Source organism: Schistocerca serialis, chromosome 12 (assembly GCF_023864345.2).
Source record: "Schistocerca serialis cubense isolate TAMUIC-IGC-003099 chromosome 12, iqSchSeri2.2, whole genome shotgun sequence".
In the NCBI taxonomy this organism is placed as follows: Eukaryota; Metazoa; Arthropoda; class Insecta; order Orthoptera; family Acrididae; genus Schistocerca; species Schistocerca serialis.
Window position 1 is genome coordinate 23,753,222 of NC_064649.1, and position 19,426 is coordinate 23,772,647.

Genomic DNA, 19,426 nt, shown 5'->3' on the forward strand with positions numbered 1-19,426 from the left:
GACAAATTCTGAAAGAGAAGATGAGAAGTTCACTTCATTTCTGTACCTAGTTTTCAAACAGATTATCCATTACAACTTGGCTTCTAGGAACATGGAGCTGCAACATGTCTTATGAAAAAAATGAAAAGAGACTGCAATGAAATCGCAATTTCTGATACATTAGAGTTACTTTAGGGATTTGGCAACTCACGTATAATCGGAGTATGTTGAAATTATGGGAGTAACACTTTGTGTGTACAGGTGTGGACAAAAAGTAACAGGAAGCTTTATACTATCAATTTTTTTGTCTTGTTGATACACACGTTCCTTATGTGTGTGTGCATTTTCAGCTGTTTTGAATATTCAGTTTATTGTTGAGTCGAAAAGGTTGAGTAATCGCTGAATATTTGCTTTTGAAAAGTATGATCATGTAATTTGCATTAAATTGGGCTTGAAAAATGGCATATAGAACAGCTCTGCATTCATAATGCGGATTGTGGCTTTTGGCAAATCTACTACAAGACAAGAGTTTACAAGGGATGTAAAAGTTTCAAAGAGGGTCGAGATGATAATGGAGATGATGTACGCCCTAGCCCATCAATTACTGGCAACAATGTGGAAGTAATTTAAAAAATGGTTTTGGAAAAAAAATCACTATTACAGAGGTTGCTTATGATGTCGGCCTATCCTTTGGCTCATGCCGAGCAATTTTTCCAGATTTCCAGATGTTTTGGGCACAAAATATGTAGCAGCAAAGTTTGTTCTGAACCTGCTGAATTTCAATAATTATATATGACATCATGGTAACATCACTCACAAATTGCTGAACGAAGTCAACAATGATACAGAACTTCTAAAGAAAGTTATAACGAGTGACCAAATATGGGTGTACAGGTGTGACACAGAAACCAAGGCCAAATCGTCCCAGTGGAAACTGCCTGGAAAAATAAAATAAATAAATAATTCAACAAGTTCGATCACATTGTAGATCCTTCTCACAGTTTCCTCCCCCCCCCCCCCCCCCCCCCCCCAGTTACGATGTACATCATGAGTTTGTGCTTTATTGCTGTATGGTCAATAAGGAATACTACTTGAAGTTATTTGCCATTTGTGTGAAGCAATCTGAAGAAAACCTTCAGAATTGTGGCAAAAGCACTCATGGAAATCGCACATGATAACTCTCCCACTCACCTCAATGCTTGTTCAGGATTTTTTGGCAAAAGACAACTGTTATGTTGCCTCAGTCACTGTATTCATTGTACATGACCACCCACAACTTCTTTCTATTCCCTAGGCAGAAGAGAAATGTAAAGATACATCTTTTGGCACCTTTGATAACATAAAAAACAGGATTGTTGAAGCTAAGCACCATAACAAAAATTGAGTTAAAGAAGTGCTGCTGAGATTGGAAAAAGCTCTAGTACAAATGTATTATATCTGAGGGCGATTACTTCGAAGAGGAAAAAGTTGATGATAAATAAAGATTCTTAAAGAACAAAAATTACTGTTACTTTCTGATCACACCTTGTACAGTGGCAATTGACTTTGGATTGACAGTAATGAAAGTAATCATACAAAGGAGTAACAAGAGAGAACATGTGCACCTGAGTGATCCATACTTCCTGTTTAACCTCCAACCACCATTCCAAGCAGGGAAACTATTAGTTCTGAAAGCTAATCTTGCACGTGTGTGTGTGTGTGTGTGTGTGTGTGTGTGTGTGTGTGTGTGTGTGTGTCCAGGAGCAGCAATGAAAAATTTTCCCTTGTGAGCGTAAGTACTGGTCAGGGATTCTGCCCTGAACTTCTTTTTTTAACAAGAGAAAACTATAAGGTCATGAAACAGTAAATTGAGATGAAACAAAAACATCTAAAAAAAAATTGGTGGAGCTGGGGCACAAGAAGCCAAAAATTTTACATAAATGTAGTAGTACAAACACCAATACCACGTTTATAATTAATTCATTAGCACCTTTTGGCAATTATTGTCATGTATCATGCAGGACAGCATTATCTAAATGAATACTACCATGATACTTTCATTTTCACACCTGACAACGATGGGAAGTAAAGGAGACATCATAATAGCTGCAGAGTAAATAAGCACAAGAAACATTAACATAAGCAGTAAATTTCTCGCGGTATTAGATAACTTAGGAAACACATTCTATAATTTCCTATGCTAACTGGATGGAACTGGTGCTGGTAACTGTTTCAGCTCAGATTGAGGTACAGGAAGATTATCAAGCTTCATGTCCACACCCAAGAGCTGCTTTTTCTTTATTCTCCTTCCAAATGACGACTTCCTCTGCGATTGGCACAGATAAGCGCTTTTTGGAAGGCACTGAATCTGACGTGCAATTACACTTAATTTTTTAACTTTTATTTCTTCCCCTAATCTATGATAGTCATTAAATATTTTTCAGACACACATTTTGGAAAAAAATGTCTCTACACCTTCTAATATTAATCATGTTGAAGTCGTAGGTGTACTCCGAAACTAGTCTCACAGCTGTAGCAGGGTGTATATGTGGATAAGAAAAAAATTCCCCGATTTTCCAGTTAAAAATACACTTTTTCAAGGGCGAAAGTACAATTGTCCTATGTTAACTGACAATATACTTTCTCTCAGAGCTGTGAAACTTAGCAATCCTTTGAATGGTAAAGATTTTAAATAACAGTGTTGAACTTTCCAGCACTCTGGAATACGAAACAGTAAAAAACACGTTCTGGAAAGATCTTTGATGTACAGCAACATGTACACTGCATATTTCTGTATTATGAATATACAGTATAACCACGAATTAGACCAAAACCAGTATTGTAACTTCCAAAGCACTGAAATCTAGATTGCACTGTGTGATGTGCTTTTGTCAGCCAATCATACCTCACATCACGCGATCTAGCCACTCAATGACAGCAGATATTTGGAGCATAGGACACGTGATATAGTCAGTCAATAGGAACATTTATATACATACTGTATACCTACAAGCAAAGCTATAAGCTTTCACATGCAAGACTAGTGGTGAAAAACTTTTTGTTGTCTTTTCTGAGGGTGTTGTTTGGCAGTATCCAAAGAGCACAGTTTAAATTGTAGCAGCTGAATAATTTTGGCAAACATGATTATAAAGTTCAAAGCTGTGCACTAAAAAAGCCATGACTGAATATGTATTCCGTCAAGCACGTCGACTTTTTCATAGAAAATAGAAGTACGTGTGCAATTGCTCAAGGACTCCTCACACTTTTTTTTTTTTTTTTTTAAGGATAATTATATTTTTGCCACCATTACCGCATAATTTGTGACCTATGAAATAACTAAAATAAATATTAAAAACTAAACTTGAAGCCTCATCTTTTTTGGCATGTGATACCCTTTAACAAATGTGCCAGTAAAATTTTACATAATCGCATAAAGGGCTGGCCATATGTGCCTGAAATTTTTGTAAGTGCTTGCTCCTGAAAAAGAAGTTTTAGATGACAAACCTTTGAGATTTAAGTAGTTCACTGCACATTCTCACATGTAAAATAATTCATCATGCATAGAAGGAAATTTACTTTGAAATTAATGCTTCTGAAACCACCACTCAATATTTTCCTGCAACCTGTTAGAAATGTTAACAGTTGTGATATCACGCTTATCAAAAGCAGTTTGTTGCCCTTCATAGTCTTCGTCCTAAAGCCTTTGACATTTTGCTGTCGGCAGATTCTTGTGGGTGCACTGTGTTTTGTTGTTTCAAATGGTGCATTTTCTTTGCACCTGAAGTTTTATTTTGGTGTTATTCTCTTTTATGTTTCAGTATTATGAACAGGAAAGTTGCTACTCACCATATAGTAGAGATGCTGAGTCGCAATTCTTATCAGTCAAGATTACAAAAATTTAACTGAAAACTGAAACAATGAGAAACTTTGCACTTGTAGCATACATCCCAGGGCATATACACCCTGCAACAAAACCTTAGCTGCATTTGACAACAGGAGAAAACAATATTTTCGTGCTCCCTCTTAAGGTAAGTGTGCCAGCTCAAGCTGACACAGACTGTACAGCTCCATGTCCACACAAGAGAAGTGATCATTTGCTCTCCTTTCAAATGATGACCTCCACAGGTATATCCTTATCAGAAGGCACTGAAGGAGATGTCACATAAAATAAAACAATAACAAATTCACATAAAATAGTTTTATAGTGTGATTAGCTGGGAGTCCCTGAGGGCTATTCAGCTGGCCAGTGCAACTCTTTCGATTGGATGCACTTTCGTAACCTGCACAGTAACGCTAGCAGGGAAAGATGACATGCAGTTCAATGTGAAATTCAAACCATGTGTCATTTCTGGCATACATTCACATCACTAAAAGGTGAAGATCTGGGTAAAAGCAGAATGAAAAATTTCAAGATCTAAAAAGGTGTCAATCTGTGACCTTTCAGCTTCCAGGCATGCACTTTACGACACTGAAGAAGGGAGTGGGACCACAATCACATATTGACAAGGTGTGGGGCTGCATCTTCCTTTCCTTTGAGATAGTATCAACTGAAAAGTTCTGAATATTCAAGTAAAATAATACATCCTTTGTGTGAACCTGGTCAGCCTGGCCAGTTCACAGCAAAGAACAGAACGACTACTGTTTTTACCCTAGTCTTTAAATGTGGATTACTCAGATATAAAATCAAGTTCAATCATTGTGTTGTCCAGGGTATGTGCAAAACACACTGCCCGATCAAAATTATCTGAACACTCATTACTGAACACGTTTGATGACTTAGGAAACACATTCTATAATTTCCCAAGATAACTGAATGGAACTGGTGCTAGTAACTGTTTCAGTTCAGATTGAGGTACAGGAAGATTATCAAGCTTCATGTCCACACCCAAGAACTGATTTTTCTTTATTCTCCTTCCAAATGACGACTTCCTCTGCGATTTGGCACAGATAAGCGCTTTTTGGAAGGTACTTAACATAATTAGAAGCTTTATGTAACTAAAACACACAACAAAAGTTACAGCAACATAACAGCCTTCTTCACAACATATCCTGTTACACATGGCCATTCTTAATACACAAGTATCAGTTAATGGAGATTCGAAACCCAAAATTTAGGTAAAATATTATATGGGGTGTACATAAAGTCCGGGAACACTTCCAATTATTCATTGCAGAAGAACTAAACATTGTGCAGATGTCATACATACTGCATTTTGAAGAGAAACACTTAAAGGTTTTTTTTTACAAACATTTGATAAGCAAACCAGGGGGCATTTCACAATTTGTCTTTACGTCAGCTTGATTGTGCTGGGTAGACTTTCAATGAAGTGTGTCAACGTCTCTCAAGGGATGGCAACCTGGTCTTCCTCAACATCCAAAACCGGAGAAGGTTGGTCTGGAGTAAAGTTGACGTTCTAACTCACTACGAAGGTGTTCCTCTCGATTCAGGTCACGGCTCTGGGAAAGCCAGTACATTTCATGAACGTTATTGTCCACAAACCACAGTCTCCTCGATTCTGCTTTATGACAAGATTCAATGCCATGCAGATACAATCATAGTCTCCGAAATGTTCACCTATTGTAGGCAGTTCACAATGCTGTGAAAAATGTTAATAACCTCCTACATTTAGTGTTTTCTTAATTGTAATAAGGGGACCACACCCGAAACTGTACCACCACTTCCTCCATACTTCACTGTTAGCATTATACACAATAGCAGCTAACATTATCCAAGCATTCGTCAAACCCAAACACTTCCACTGGAGTATTTCAGGGTGTAGCATGACTCATCACTGCAAATCATTCATTTCCGGTCATCCATTATCCAGCGGTATCACTCTTTACACCACTGAAAGCTTTGCTTACCATCTACAACAGAAATGTGCCGCTTAAGTGGAGCTGCTCAACCACTGTACCCTGTTCTTTGAACACTCTATGCACAGCCATTGTGCTAGGTGGACTACTGGTAACATATGGCACTCCTGTTGATTTCATGCCATTTTTCACAACCACCTTCCACAATGCTTGACAGTCTCTGCCCACAAAAACACAAGATCTGTCTAGTCTCTGGCTGTCATCATTCTATTACATTTACAGTTCACGATCATAGTACCAAAAGTTGCCTCAGGTGTCTTTAAAAAGGTTGAAATGTTTCTGATAGATCTGTCACCCAAGTAACATCCAATAACTAGTCCATGTTTGAAGTCACTGAACTCTGCTGACTGACACATTCTGAAGTTATTACTTTTCTAGTGACAACCTAATAACCCCAGGCTCCTTGTACTTTAACGAGCCCACCTCTCGTTACATCTAATGGTTAACTCTACAGTACATACAGGTGCCCAGATACTTCTGAATCAAACAATGTATTTCCTGCTGTATCCTACTGAAATTATCCGAGACAATTCAAAAGCTGTTTTCGCAGGAGGTACCTTGCTTCAAGTATGACTTACGCATGTACACAGTTAAGAGAATTCGCCTAAAACAATTTGGCAATTAAGAAACCTAAATGTACTTCCCACCACTGTATGTTACTGCAAAGTCAATTACCAAACAGTTACAAAAATAAAACAAATGTGTAACTAATTTATTTTGTGAATGTGTATGTGTGTGTCTAGTAGCAGTAATGAAAAATTTTGCTTGATTGCGTAAGTACTGGTCAGGAATTCTGAGCCAAACTTAACTTTTTAACAAAAGAAAACTATAAGGTCATGAAACAACAGTAAAAAAGTGAAATGAGGAAACAAATGCAAAAGAATGTAAAGGAGACCTTGAAATTGCATAGAACAACTGCAATGCCCGGGGCACAAGCAGCCAAAAATTTTATCTAAAGGTAATAGTACAAACGTCCAATACCACATTTGTGATTGAAATTCATTAGCACCTTTTAACAATTATTGTCATGTACCCCACAGCATGGCATTATCTAAATTAATACTACCATGATACTTTCATTTTCACACCTGACACCCAAAGGAAATAAAGAAGAGACTAAGAAGACATAATGATAGCTGCAGAGTCAATACACAGCAAGAAATATTAAGTAAGGTAATAGCATAATTAATGAAAGCATTCAATTTCTTGCTCTGTTTGATGACTTAGGAAACACATTCTATAATTTCCCAAGATAACTGAATGGAACTGATGCTAGTAACTGTTTCAGTTCAGATTGAGGTACAGGAAGATTATCAAGCTTCATGTCCACACCAAGAACTGATTTTTCTTTATTCTCCTTCCAAATGACGACTTCCTCTGCGATTTGGCACAGATAAGCGCTTTTTGGAAGGTACTTAATATAATTAGAAGCTTTATGTAACTGAAACACACAACAAAAGTTGCAGCAACATAACAGCCTTCTTCACAACATATCCTGCTGCACATTGCCATTCTTTATACACGAATATCAGTTTATGGAGATTCGAAACCCAAAATTTTGGTTAAAGTCCGGGAACACTTTCAATTATTCATTGCAGAAGAACTAAACATTGTACAGATGTCATACATACTGCATTTTGAAGAGAAACATTTGAAGTTTTTTTTTTACAAACATTTGATAAGCAAACCATGAGTGACCCGGCAGACGTCAATACGGTAATCAAATTTTTGCCATTGCCATCCCAGCACGGAATTGTCGGCTGTGGCAGTTGCCCTCTATCCCGGAGCTCTGCTACATCACGTGCTAGAGGCAGTACATACACCAGATCTTTAACGTTCCCCCACAGAAAAAAGTCACACAGAGTGAGATCTGGTGATTGGGGAGGCCATTTCATGAAACAGCTGTCTCCTTCTGTAGCAGCTGATGCATAATGCGGCAGCTCAGTGTGCAGGTACCCACGAACTTCACGATGAAAACGGGGTGGAGCCCCATCCTGTCGAAAGATGAATGGAGAGTTCGATTCCATTTGAGGCATCAGCCATTGCTGCAACATGTCCGAGTAGCAACATCCAGTGACTGCTCTTGGCGAAGAAGAATGGTCTGTACAGTTTTCGACTTGACGAGGCACAAAAAATATTTACCCTTGGGGAATCACACTCAAATTCAATGCATTTGTGTGGATGCTTGGTAACCCAGCTTTGACAATTATGCCTATTCACTTTCCCATTAGTATGAAAAGTGGGTTCGTCGCTAAAAATCAAGTTATCAACACTGCCATCCCCACCCACATTCAATTGTTGCAATGCGAACAAAACTCAAAACGCTCGTCTTTACCATCTTCACTAAGCTTCTGCACTAGCTCTAATTTGAATGGTTTGATAAACAGTTTCTGTCGCAGGAGTTTCCACATTGTCACTGGAGCCATTTCGAGTTCACGGGATGCACAACAAACCAATTTCTTTGGACTCCTTATGAATGACTCTCGTACATGCTCCACATTCACTTCACTCACACTGGGACGTCTGCTTCTCTTTGCTGGGCACAAGCAAAGTGGTAATCAGAGATGGGACAACAGTAGGAATTAGGATTACATGGAAGAGGTGTTGAACAGCAAATCAAAATAACAAATGTAATTATTGGGTAAAGTAATGAGTAGCAATATTGGCTGGGATGAGCAGTGGGGTATGGAAGAGGCACGGGGCAGGTAGGATGGCAGGGAAAGGGTGGGTGAAGATGCTGCCGTGGTGCCTGAGGAGTATGCAGGGACAGGATGACTGCTAGGTGCGGCACTGTGAGGCTGTGCTCGAGAGCAAATGGGGAGAGAAGAGAAACAAGAAAGGGGACTGACCTATGCAGGTGGGCTTGGGGGGGAGAGAGGGGTAGAAGGTGAGTGCGAGGCTGCCGTGGGAGCAGGAGGCAGGTGGAGGAAAGGGACTAGTTAAGGTTGTGGCATGTGCAAGGCAGAAAAACTGGTGTCAATGGAAAGAACAACCCATGTGGCATGAGCTGTGGAGCAGTCGCTGCCATACTCGGCAGCTGTGTGGTCTCTCATTCACTGTCTGGCAGTGGTGATTCGTGTGCAGACAACTTGTTAATGGTCACATCCACACAGAATATCAAACACTGATTGCAGTTAAGATGGCAGACCATATGGTTACTTTCACAGGTGTCCCTGTTATTGAGGAGACAAGAAAACTTTGACAGGCCTGGAATTAAATAGTAGTGGGACAATATACGGGGCAGGGCTTCAAGACTTGCAACTAGGTCTTTTAAGGGGCGTGAGCCACAGGCATGAGGTAGTAATAGACAGCATAACGACCCCCCTCCCCCATCTCTCTCTCTCTCTCTCTCTCTCTCTCTCTCTCTCTCTCTCTTCTGTGTGTGTGTGTGTGTGTGTGTGTGTGTGTGTGTGTGTGTGTGTGTGTGTGTGTGTGTGTGTTGTTTCAGGGTTGTCAAATCATATTCCTTTCCACCTCTGCTCCCAACACCTGGAGTCTTGGCTCATATACCTGAAAATGACCTAGATAGCTAAAACAAATCCTAATCTGATTTTAAATGTGCACAATTGGCAAGGAATGTCTCCTCTATGTGGTGAGTTTCCATCTATCCTTACTGATATTTATTCCAAAAGTATTCTCATTCCAGTTCTATGCATCTTCCAAGTATGGTATCACAACCACCAAAACATTAACTGTATTTGGAAAAAAGGAGAAGTTAATATTTTGTAGCTCTCTAGCACTAATAAAACTACTAAATTTTTCCAACTCAGACTGTGGTACAAGAAGATAATAAAACTTCCACCCACACCTAAGACTTGACTTTGCTTTCCTTCCGAATGACTACTTCCTCTGCCGTTTTACACAGATAACTGCTTTTCGGAAGGAAATTAACATGGCAGTTATTTGTTATGTAATGAACACACAGGACGAACAATATAACACATTTCTAAATAGTGTGTGCCACTGTGCTGCCATTCTTAAAATATACATTTTGTTTAATGGGGCTTCAAAACCGGAAACTTAGGTTTATTTATATTTATATCGCTTTTTGTACTAACCATTGAAATGAGCAAGAATACAAAATTATATAAAAATCTGTGGTGATTATGTAAGATATTTCTCACGTTACCCTGCATTTTACACATGGAAAAAAGGCTATTTTTAAAAAAAAAATGTACTAAGGAACCTTGGCTGAAATCAAATTTACGTGGACTATTACATTCAAAGGAAAATCTAAGAATACAAAACACACAAAACCAAGGAGAAAGGTTAAAGGCAAATAAATATATACGATAGTACAAATGAACTACAGCAACAAAAAGCAGTAAAATGCATAGAGCCTTGCAACTCAAAATGAGTGTCTCAGCTCAGATTGCAGTACTAGAAGATTGGAAAACTTCCAGTCCACACCCAAGAACTGATATTTGCTTTCCTTCCAAATGACGACTTCCTCTGCGATTGGCACAGACAAGCGCTTTTTGGAAGGTATTAATTTCAGAGATTTTAGTATCAAAACTCAATAGACATGAAACTACACCTTAGAGAAAATTACAAACCACAAAGCTGCCCCCCCCCCCCCCCTCTCTCTCTCTCTCTCTCTCTCTCTCTCTCTCTCTCTCTCTCTCTCTCTCTCTGTGTGTGTGTGTGTGTGTGTGTGTGTGTGTGTGTGTGTGTGTGTGTGGAGAGAGAGAGAGAGAGAGAGAGAGAGAGAGAGAGAGAGCGCAAGCATTCAGACACCTTTGGTCTGCTGTTTTCAAAAAGGTATAGTCAAGAGTGAGTCTTTATTCAGGCCCCTGTAGTAGATTAAATAGCTGGTCAACAATGATACTGTAACCTTATTTCACTGTACTGATTGAAAAGGAGTTCCATTTGTCTATGAAAAATCAGTTCAGCACTCATCAGCCACGGGCAAGAAAAATGTCAATAGTTGCAGTTCTTGATGACTCTTCAAAGTAGCTGAATAATTCTGGCAGTGTTTATTAGCATATTGTCACCTCCATCAATGGTCTTGACAAAACATTACATATTCAAATTCAATTCAACTTCCATCTGAAAACTTAATATCAATTTCTTTCTTCTTTAACTTAAAACAACATAGAAAACTGCATTACTGTACAAGTACAAGAAGGGATCTATTACTTACCAGTTATGTCAAAATCCTAGAAATGGGAAAGTAAAATTTTGTTATAAAAATGAGGTTGAAGGAGTTGCGTTGCAACACTATTCCATACAAAGAATGTGGTAAACTGCTGCAGAAGTTACAAGCAAAAATTTCTCTTGCATTAATTTTGCTGATTATAGACGTAGAGTGCATTCAGTTTAGTGTTTGAAGCAATAGCTCTGATGACTTGGCAACTCTTACCTTTCTGTCACCAATGATGCCCAATTTATCATAAAAGTTGCCAGATTTGGTTTTTCTTTGTGTGTGTGTCTTTTTTTTTTTTTTGGGGGGGGGGGGGGGGGGGGGGGGGGTGTACACACATTATGCTAGGGCCAAAGACATGTTTCTGCATTGCATGACTACAAACTATCATATGGAGACACCCACATGCTCAAACAACTGCTTTGATCTTTAAGCTGGGTGTTAATGCTTCCATTTGTCGACAAACACTTGACTGCATCCTGTGGCAAGAGGTGGGCATAGGTCCTTCAACATGTTCAAATATTCATGCGCCTTTCTTGTAGGGTTAAATACTGTGTCATTCCTGTGCCTTCCTGGTACTCTGCTGATGCAATCTGAATTTTTGCAAATAGGGGAAAAACTTCCCATTTAGCTGACTGCTTTTCTGCTATAATTTATCTCAAGACAAGAAACAAAGTGGTGTTAAAGCAAAACTGACAACTGAGACAGCAGTAGTATCATTGCACCATTTCCGAATGGGACACAACAGAGAGAATCAGATCAGTTCATCACATAGGTGTCATGAGACTGTAATTCAATCTCACGCTGTATAAAATATTTCTCTGCCACTTCTTGCATCAAAAGTGCAGAGTCTAACAGTATTAAACTTCAGTCAGATTAAAACTGTGCACCAGACCAAGACTAATTCTGGTCCCGCATTTGAGCCTCAGTCCAGCTCACAGTTTTAATCTGCCACAAAATTTCGTATCAGCGCACACTCCACTGCAGAGTGAAAATTTCGTTGTTCTCGCAATACTGCCTGAGGAAATGTAACTTTGGTTCAATTACTGTTAACCTGTCCATGCACAAGCCATTTGCATAGCATTACCTTTCAGTGCCAGAACACACTGTTCTTTGATACAAGTGTAAGTGTTGCTTCAACATATAAATGCACCCTGCCCCAATCCACTCCAACTGTCCTGCACACATTAGCATTATCACAAGTTGCTTAGCAAGTCACTTGATCCCAGCTACTGCTGACTTACTGGACCAGGACCGGGACTGCGACTGCCGGTCCAGAGAGCTCTGCCCACTGCCCCCGCCACGGCCCTGCTCCGCCCGCCGGCCCCTGTCGCTCCCGTACGGGCTAGTGCGTCCGCCGTCACTCGAGTCTCCACCGGTCCCTGCAGGGGGATTCCGCCAGGAGTCCTCGCGCCGGCGATCGCTGCTCGTACTGGAGAACCTGTTGTTGCCACAGAAAGTCAAATGACTGCACCATTCTCAGAAACTGAAGCCCGATGTTTGCAAAATTTTCAAAACATTACCAAGGAGTTGCAAGATCTGTGTACTAGAATGACATCGGTAGTAATTCTAATATCTTTCATGAGCTTATTTTCAAGGTAGAACATTTTCTTATAAACAAAAGCCAATAACATGAAAAAATATTTAACAACACAATTGTGAAAACAGACCATTTATAGTAAATCTCATCCCTTCCACACACATCTTAGAACATTTGGTGTTGAAAACCACTACTCTGTGTTAAAATTTTTGTCAAGGAGTAGGCCACAGGGCTAAGTTTTTCACTTCTGGGGGCTGATTAGTTGACAAACTACATATATAAATCCTCTTATTTTTGGCGTATGACGAGTTAAGTTCTACTATTACATACAAAAAGTACACACTGTATGACTCTAATGATTTTAATTTCATATATTCGAAATTATCTAAGCACCTACATTTGAAATGTAATGCTGAAAAATATATCTTTCCACTACTTAGCTACATAGTACAAAGTGTTTGAATACTTTAACAAATAAATAAATAAATATACTATGGAAATAACTAACGTCAACAAATGTCAATGGGAAACTAAACAAGGAAGGATAGAGAGAAAGAGAGGGAGAGAATGGCGATATTAAAGAACTGGTCACTCCTGCTCTGCTACACTAAAGTGAGGAGCTGATTCTAATGAAAGAGGATAAGACAGAAAAAGTAATGGTTTTGAAAGCTATGGAATGGGCAACAGAAAAGAAATTAGTCAAAGGCAGAAATCAAAATTACAATACATTAAAAAAAGACCACAACACTGCAGAAAAAGAAACTACTTAAAATGCAACATTTATTCCCCTCCTTTCCTTTCCTTTACCAGAGTCAGAGAGAGAGAGAGAGAGAGAGAGAGAGATTTTTGTGTGTGTGTGTGTGTGTGTGTGTGTGTGTGTGTGTGTGTGTGTGTGTGTAAACAGTGCAGTCACAACTGTTTGAAGAAGTGGCGTGGGAAGAAAGAGAATCTGTGTGCCACAAATAAATTAACATACAAGTGTTCCTTGCAATTTGAAACTTCTTACCTGTCCCGGTCTCGATCCCAGTCCCTTTCGCGACCACGGGAGTCCCTTGCTGTACTTGGGGGTCCGCCAGCACCGACTCCCAACATTCCGCGTTCGCGAGCCAGACGCTCTTCTATTTCCCGCTCTCGGGCTGCCGTATCCACGGGCTTAGCCCCACCAAATACCGAGGCAGCCTTCGCGCCAGTAGCCGGTGCTGGCTCGGGAGGTTTCGCAATGGGAGCGGCGACTTCCTCCAGAGGTTTTGTGCGGGGTTGCAAGTTCAGCCGTGGCCTCTGTGATGGCTCACCTGCATGAAACATTGCGACATACTCAGTTAAAAATTTCATTCACTCACACTTTGACTCCTTTCCTGATGTACCTGCAATAGAATCCCTCATAACTACAAAATCTGTGAAAACAATATGATGAATGTAGGCAGCAATTCACCTTCAAGAAGTCTAGAATTACTATCATTTTCAGATGGTGTGCAATATGAATGAGCATCAAACGCTTTATTTCCAAGATCTGTTGATTTGCCAAGAACTTGTAAATAATCTGCTCCACACATTTCTCATCTTCACTTCACTTCACTTTTTGAACAAAAATCAAAAGCACACAATATGACGAATTTTTCAGCGATACCACTACTGCCATTTAGAAACTATAAAGTCTGCTGACTTCAAAGACATTCATAGGAACCATAAAAATACAGTATAACGCCCCCCCCCCCCCTTTTACAATCCCAGAATTAACATTTTCCCACTGTTTAAGACATTTCTTATCATTCCTGTCAAATTTCCTGTGCCCACAATGTTAATTTGCACCCTATTTTGCATCAACATATTTATAATTTTCCCACAATTTACACATTACAGAAAAATGTTCATGGAGAAAAAATTATGCTAGGATGATGTTGGCTGTCCAATTGTGTTTTCAAATATTACATGGTTAAGTTACTTGACACCAGGGCACTCTACTCAGCAGATTTGAACTGCTTGATTGTTGTGATCATTGTGACACCTTTGTTAAGCCATATTTAGTGTGTTTCCGCGTTTGGCCACTTGTAATTCTAGTTTATACAATCATTCATGTTGTGTTGCTCAAATGTTTTTACTTTAAACATAATTTTTTTTTCCATGCTGAGCAAAACGGCTTTCTAGAAATTAGTCTCGCTGTCAAGTGCAATATTCATGTATGTATTTTTTGTGATGTTACACAAACAATGTGAGTGATAGTTAACGTGTTTGGGTTTTCCACATAACTGAGGAGGCACAGTACCTGATAACCCAAAAAAGGTGACTACAGTGCAAGAGACACAGAATAACACATTCAAACACCACACAAAATACTTACGTACGAGGGCAATACCAAAAGTAAAATTTCCTATTTTTTTTTATAAGTACATAGACCATTTTATTGCTAGAATGTTTTACATCAGTTTACAGCTTGAACATTTAGCTATTTTTTCGACATAATCACCATTTCTGTCAATGCATTTTTGTAGATGTGGCAGTTTTTGTATGCCCATGTCATACCAGCTCACCGCCATGATGCTCAGAAAGTTATGAAATTCTTCTTTCACCTCGTCGCCGGAGCTGAATCCACTTTCCGGCCAAATGATCTTTTAACCTAGGGAACAGCTGAGTCACTGGGCACAAAGTCAGGATTATAGGGTGGGTGGGTGATTATGTTCCACTGAAACTGTTGCAGGAGCAACGGTTTGCCGAGCAATATGTGGACAAGGGCTGTCATGGAGAATGTGTATGCCCTTGCTCAACATTCGTATTCTCCGGTTCTGAATTGCCCATTTGAGTTTTTTCAGAGTCTCACAGTACCTGTCAGCGTTAATTGTGGTCCCAGCAATCCAGCTCCAACGAGGTGAAAGAAGAGATTCATAACTTTCTTAACAGCATGGCGGCGAGCTGGTATGATATGGGCATACAAAAACTGCCACAGCGTCTACAAAAATGCATAGACAGAAATAGTGATTACGTCGAAAAATAGCTAAATGTTCAAGCTGTAAACTGATGTAAACCGTTGTAGAAATAAGCAGGTCTATGTACTTATAAAAAAAAAAAAAAGGAGACCTTACTTTTGGGATTACCCTCTTACATATTTGCACTTGACAATGACAAAAATTCTCAAAACGCATTGTACTAACCATGAAAAAAATACTTAACTAGCACAGTATTTCATTATTTAAATAATGAATGACAGCTGCAAGCTTTCAAAAACATTGATTATGACATATGAAATTGAGTCAAATGTTGCTACTTTTTACTAGATAATAAACCTGTATTAGATAATAAACAAGTCCCTGACCAGTCTTCTGATGCCTTTTATGCTCATATGTCATACATAAAGGTTGAAAAAACACGGGGGTATACCACAAGTAACTCTTACAGCTTAAAAAGTTATTTCTCACATTTTATACAATTTTTTGAAGACCCTTGAAAAGTGTAATGGCGGTGCTTCACTGTACATACAACACAGAAAAATCATCTTAACTAGTGTGACATAATACAACAACTGCCGCACATTCCTATGGACCATAAGTGCCATAATATCATGCCCAACAATGTAAAATCCAGAATGAAACAATGACAGAATTATGAAAAGGATTTCTCGCATTCTGTCTTCATGGTCCTTGAGCGAAATGTACATTGGCAGTTGTAGGAAGGATTAATCTGCAGTCAGTTTCAAGTGCTGGTTCTCTACTTTTTTTCAATAGCGTTCCTTGAAAAGAGCTGCGTCCTTCCTCCAGGGATTTCCGCTCGATTTCCCAAAGCACCTCCGTAATACTCTTATTTGATCAAACTCACCAGTAACAAATCTAGAATCTAGTAGCCCACCTGAATTGCTTCAATGTCTCCCTTTAATCTGACCTGGTGTGGATCCCAAACACACTATCAGCACTCACGAAAAGGTTGTACTAGTGTCCTGCATGCAGTTTCCTTGACAGATGAAAAACACTTTCATAAAACTCTCTGAATAAACCAAATCAGCAATTTGCCTTCCCCACTAGAAGCCTTACATGCCAGTGCCATTTCATATCGCTTTGCAGTGTTACACAGATATTTAATTGACATGATTATTAAGTCACTTGCGTCCTCCTACACTCACTCAACAATGCCAACTTACTGTACACCACAGCATCAGCAGAAAACAGGCAGAGATTGCTGCTCACATTGCCCATCAGAGCATTTATGTACATGAAGAATAATAGCCACCCTATCACAACTGTACTCCGAAGTAATTAGTATGATCTTTTTAAGTGGGCAACCAATATTTTGCCCATGAACTTACACCAAGTTCCTTATAAACTGTAACAATATTAGCAAACATTGTGGCTCTCTTTTCAAAACACGTTTCACTGTGGTCTAGCATACGTATTTCAAGGAGACTTTCACAATATACCAAATAACATTAGAGAAAAACGTACAAATTCTATTTCTAAGATTAGCAACCAGGACACTAAATCAGTGATGTACCAATCATAACATGTAGAGAGACTTGGCACAATTTTTAAACAAAGTTATACTTACACTGCACATCATAGTAGATGCCTTTGAAATACAGTAAATTCCATTTATTACAAATAGTTGACTGTTCAACTCAGCTTAGCATATTTTAAGTCGAGTGAAGTGTGTCAGAATTTTAAGAGGCACACAAAGCAAAGAACTTTGTGACCGTACCCGTAATCTGACTGTTTACTATCCTTCCACCCGACAAACCAGCTTGCTATGTACCGCAGCTGAGTGCTTTGGGGAAGGATCATACCCATGGCATTAAGTGGTAATCATTCTAAGAATGAGTTTCTTATGGCAGTCACCGTACTAAAGTGCAACATTATGTCTTGAAATGTTGCCAGCTATAGGACATGCCCCACTATAAATGAGCACCATCACTGTACATGGTAACTGGACAGTAAATTCTGACAAGTCAATAACCACAGAGAGAATATTAAGGGATGGCAAACAAAGTCACTACACACTTCAACTGAAGTGTACAATTATGTAGCAAGAAACAAGAGAGAAAATAACCTAGTGACCATGCTCACGCAGCCATTAACAGAACAAGAGTTCATGTTGTTAAGGAAGATAACTGACTATACAATTTGATGCATAATTGCTTATGATATTTTCTGGAAGGAAAAAAAAAAGCATTAAGTCACTATTAAATATGTTCTATTAGAAAAACTAAGCAATACCTGCATATTTACTTTCTGTGACAGAAACATTTCTTGATAGTACATTAGGTGTAATGTAAATGGATATAAATTTAACGATGGAAAATCCAGGGTGGAATGTAACGATATTATGAAAAGCATAGTTTCAAGGCGCAACAAAAAGACTGTCGCAAAATAAACTTTTGGCCAACAAGGCCTTTGTAAAAAAAAATAAATGACTGGCTGGCTGGCTGGCTGGCACACACACACACACACACACACACACACACACACACACACACACACACACACACACACACAGTCAGTCTCTGGGAGCTGAAGCCGAACTATGAAACCGAATGTTAGTTGATTCTTTTGTCATCACTTGGCAGAACAATGTATCTGTACATGGAAAGCACAACACTGTGGATGCTCTTATAGAGGTACAGTCACAATTTTGAATTTTTCATTCATAAATTAAATACAATACAAATACTACAGAGCTGTATTTGTTTGACAGGTTGGCAATCCAAATTTAATATTTGAAGACGTCTCACTGCCTTGAAAAGGAGATTTCTCTATAAATCAACTGAGTATAGCTAGTGCATCTACTGGTGAAATGGTTTACTGCTTTTTCAACAGATGGTGCAGTAATGTATGCATATTCTAAATCATTAATACCTATTAATTTCATTTATTGGTTTTTCTAAATCTTTATTTTGCCCTCCTGTAAAATTTACTTCTTGTGGCTTATATGCTTAAATCATTCATACCTCTTCATTCATCATTGATAGCACAATAAATCACTGCAGTAGGCAAGGCAATTTAGCTTATTATGGAAGAGGTTTCACCAGCTGACATGCTACAACTCGTTTTCTACAAATCAGTTGACTGGAACCAAGTAATGATGACTGGTACTGAATGACAATTCCTTTTCTTGTTTTGATGGCTGCATCTGACAACAGAGAGGGGGTAGAGAGGAAATCTGCAATGGTCTTTAGGACAAAAAACTTCTTATTGCTCAAACAGTATGGCAGACAAGTATTTGGTACAGCCACCAAAGTAGCATCGTTTAGCTGCCACAGCAACTGCACATCTGACACAGCCATTGATGGTGACTATGACCACATTATTCAATTGTTCACAGTAAGACACTATACTGGATGCCTGGGTTATCGGGCATAATTCATTTCTACATTAAATTTTTTTTTCATACATGTAGCTACAGGCTTAGAACATAGCCCAAGTTCTTGCAGTGACCATGTGGCCAACCAACCTGTCCCATAAGTATAGTAGCAGTTCTTTACAGTAAAAGCCACTGAATGCACTGAAAGTGTCCATATCGTGGCCTAGCCACTAGAGAGGCAAAAGAGAAAGACGACCCAGAGTTCCTCCTGGCCACTTCCTGGGGGCAGAAGCCAGTGAAGTCCCTGTCTCTCAACTTCCAGCTTTGGCACAGGGCAGAAGACCTCATTTATGAGGTTTCAGATGAAGCAGACAGCCTTGTGTCACCTGCCTCAGCGTCTGCTCTCTCCGACTGGCCGCCAGCTAATTCAAATGTGAACCACCTTTCTCTCCCCATCCTATTCTCATATTTCACTAACACTGGCGGATCCATTAACAGTCCAGCCTGGATAAGCTGTTCCATATTCTGTAATCTGTATCTACATACACACTCCACAAGCCACCATACAGTGCATGGCAGACGACATCCTGCACCAATACTAATCATTCCATTTCGGAATACACAAATAGTCA

General features: G+C 39.3%; 1 protein-coding gene across 2 annotated transcripts in view; it reads right to left on the bottom strand.

Annotated features, from left to right (window-relative positions):
• The window catches only part of LOC126428438 (eukaryotic translation initiation factor 4B-like), a 47,160-nt gene that overhangs the window by 9,368 nt on the left and 18,366 nt on the right, over nucleotides 1-19,426 (bottom strand). For both annotated transcript variants that reach the window (XM_050090363.1, XM_050090364.1), the window contains exons 6-7: nucleotides 13,522-13,807; nucleotides 12,220-12,416 (exon numbers count right to left, since the gene is read on the bottom strand). In XM_050090363.1, the coding sequence (XP_049946320.1) occupies nucleotides 12,220-12,416; nucleotides 13,522-13,807 (483 nt within the window). The remainder of the gene's footprint in view (nucleotides 1-12,219; nucleotides 12,417-13,521; nucleotides 13,808-19,426) is intronic.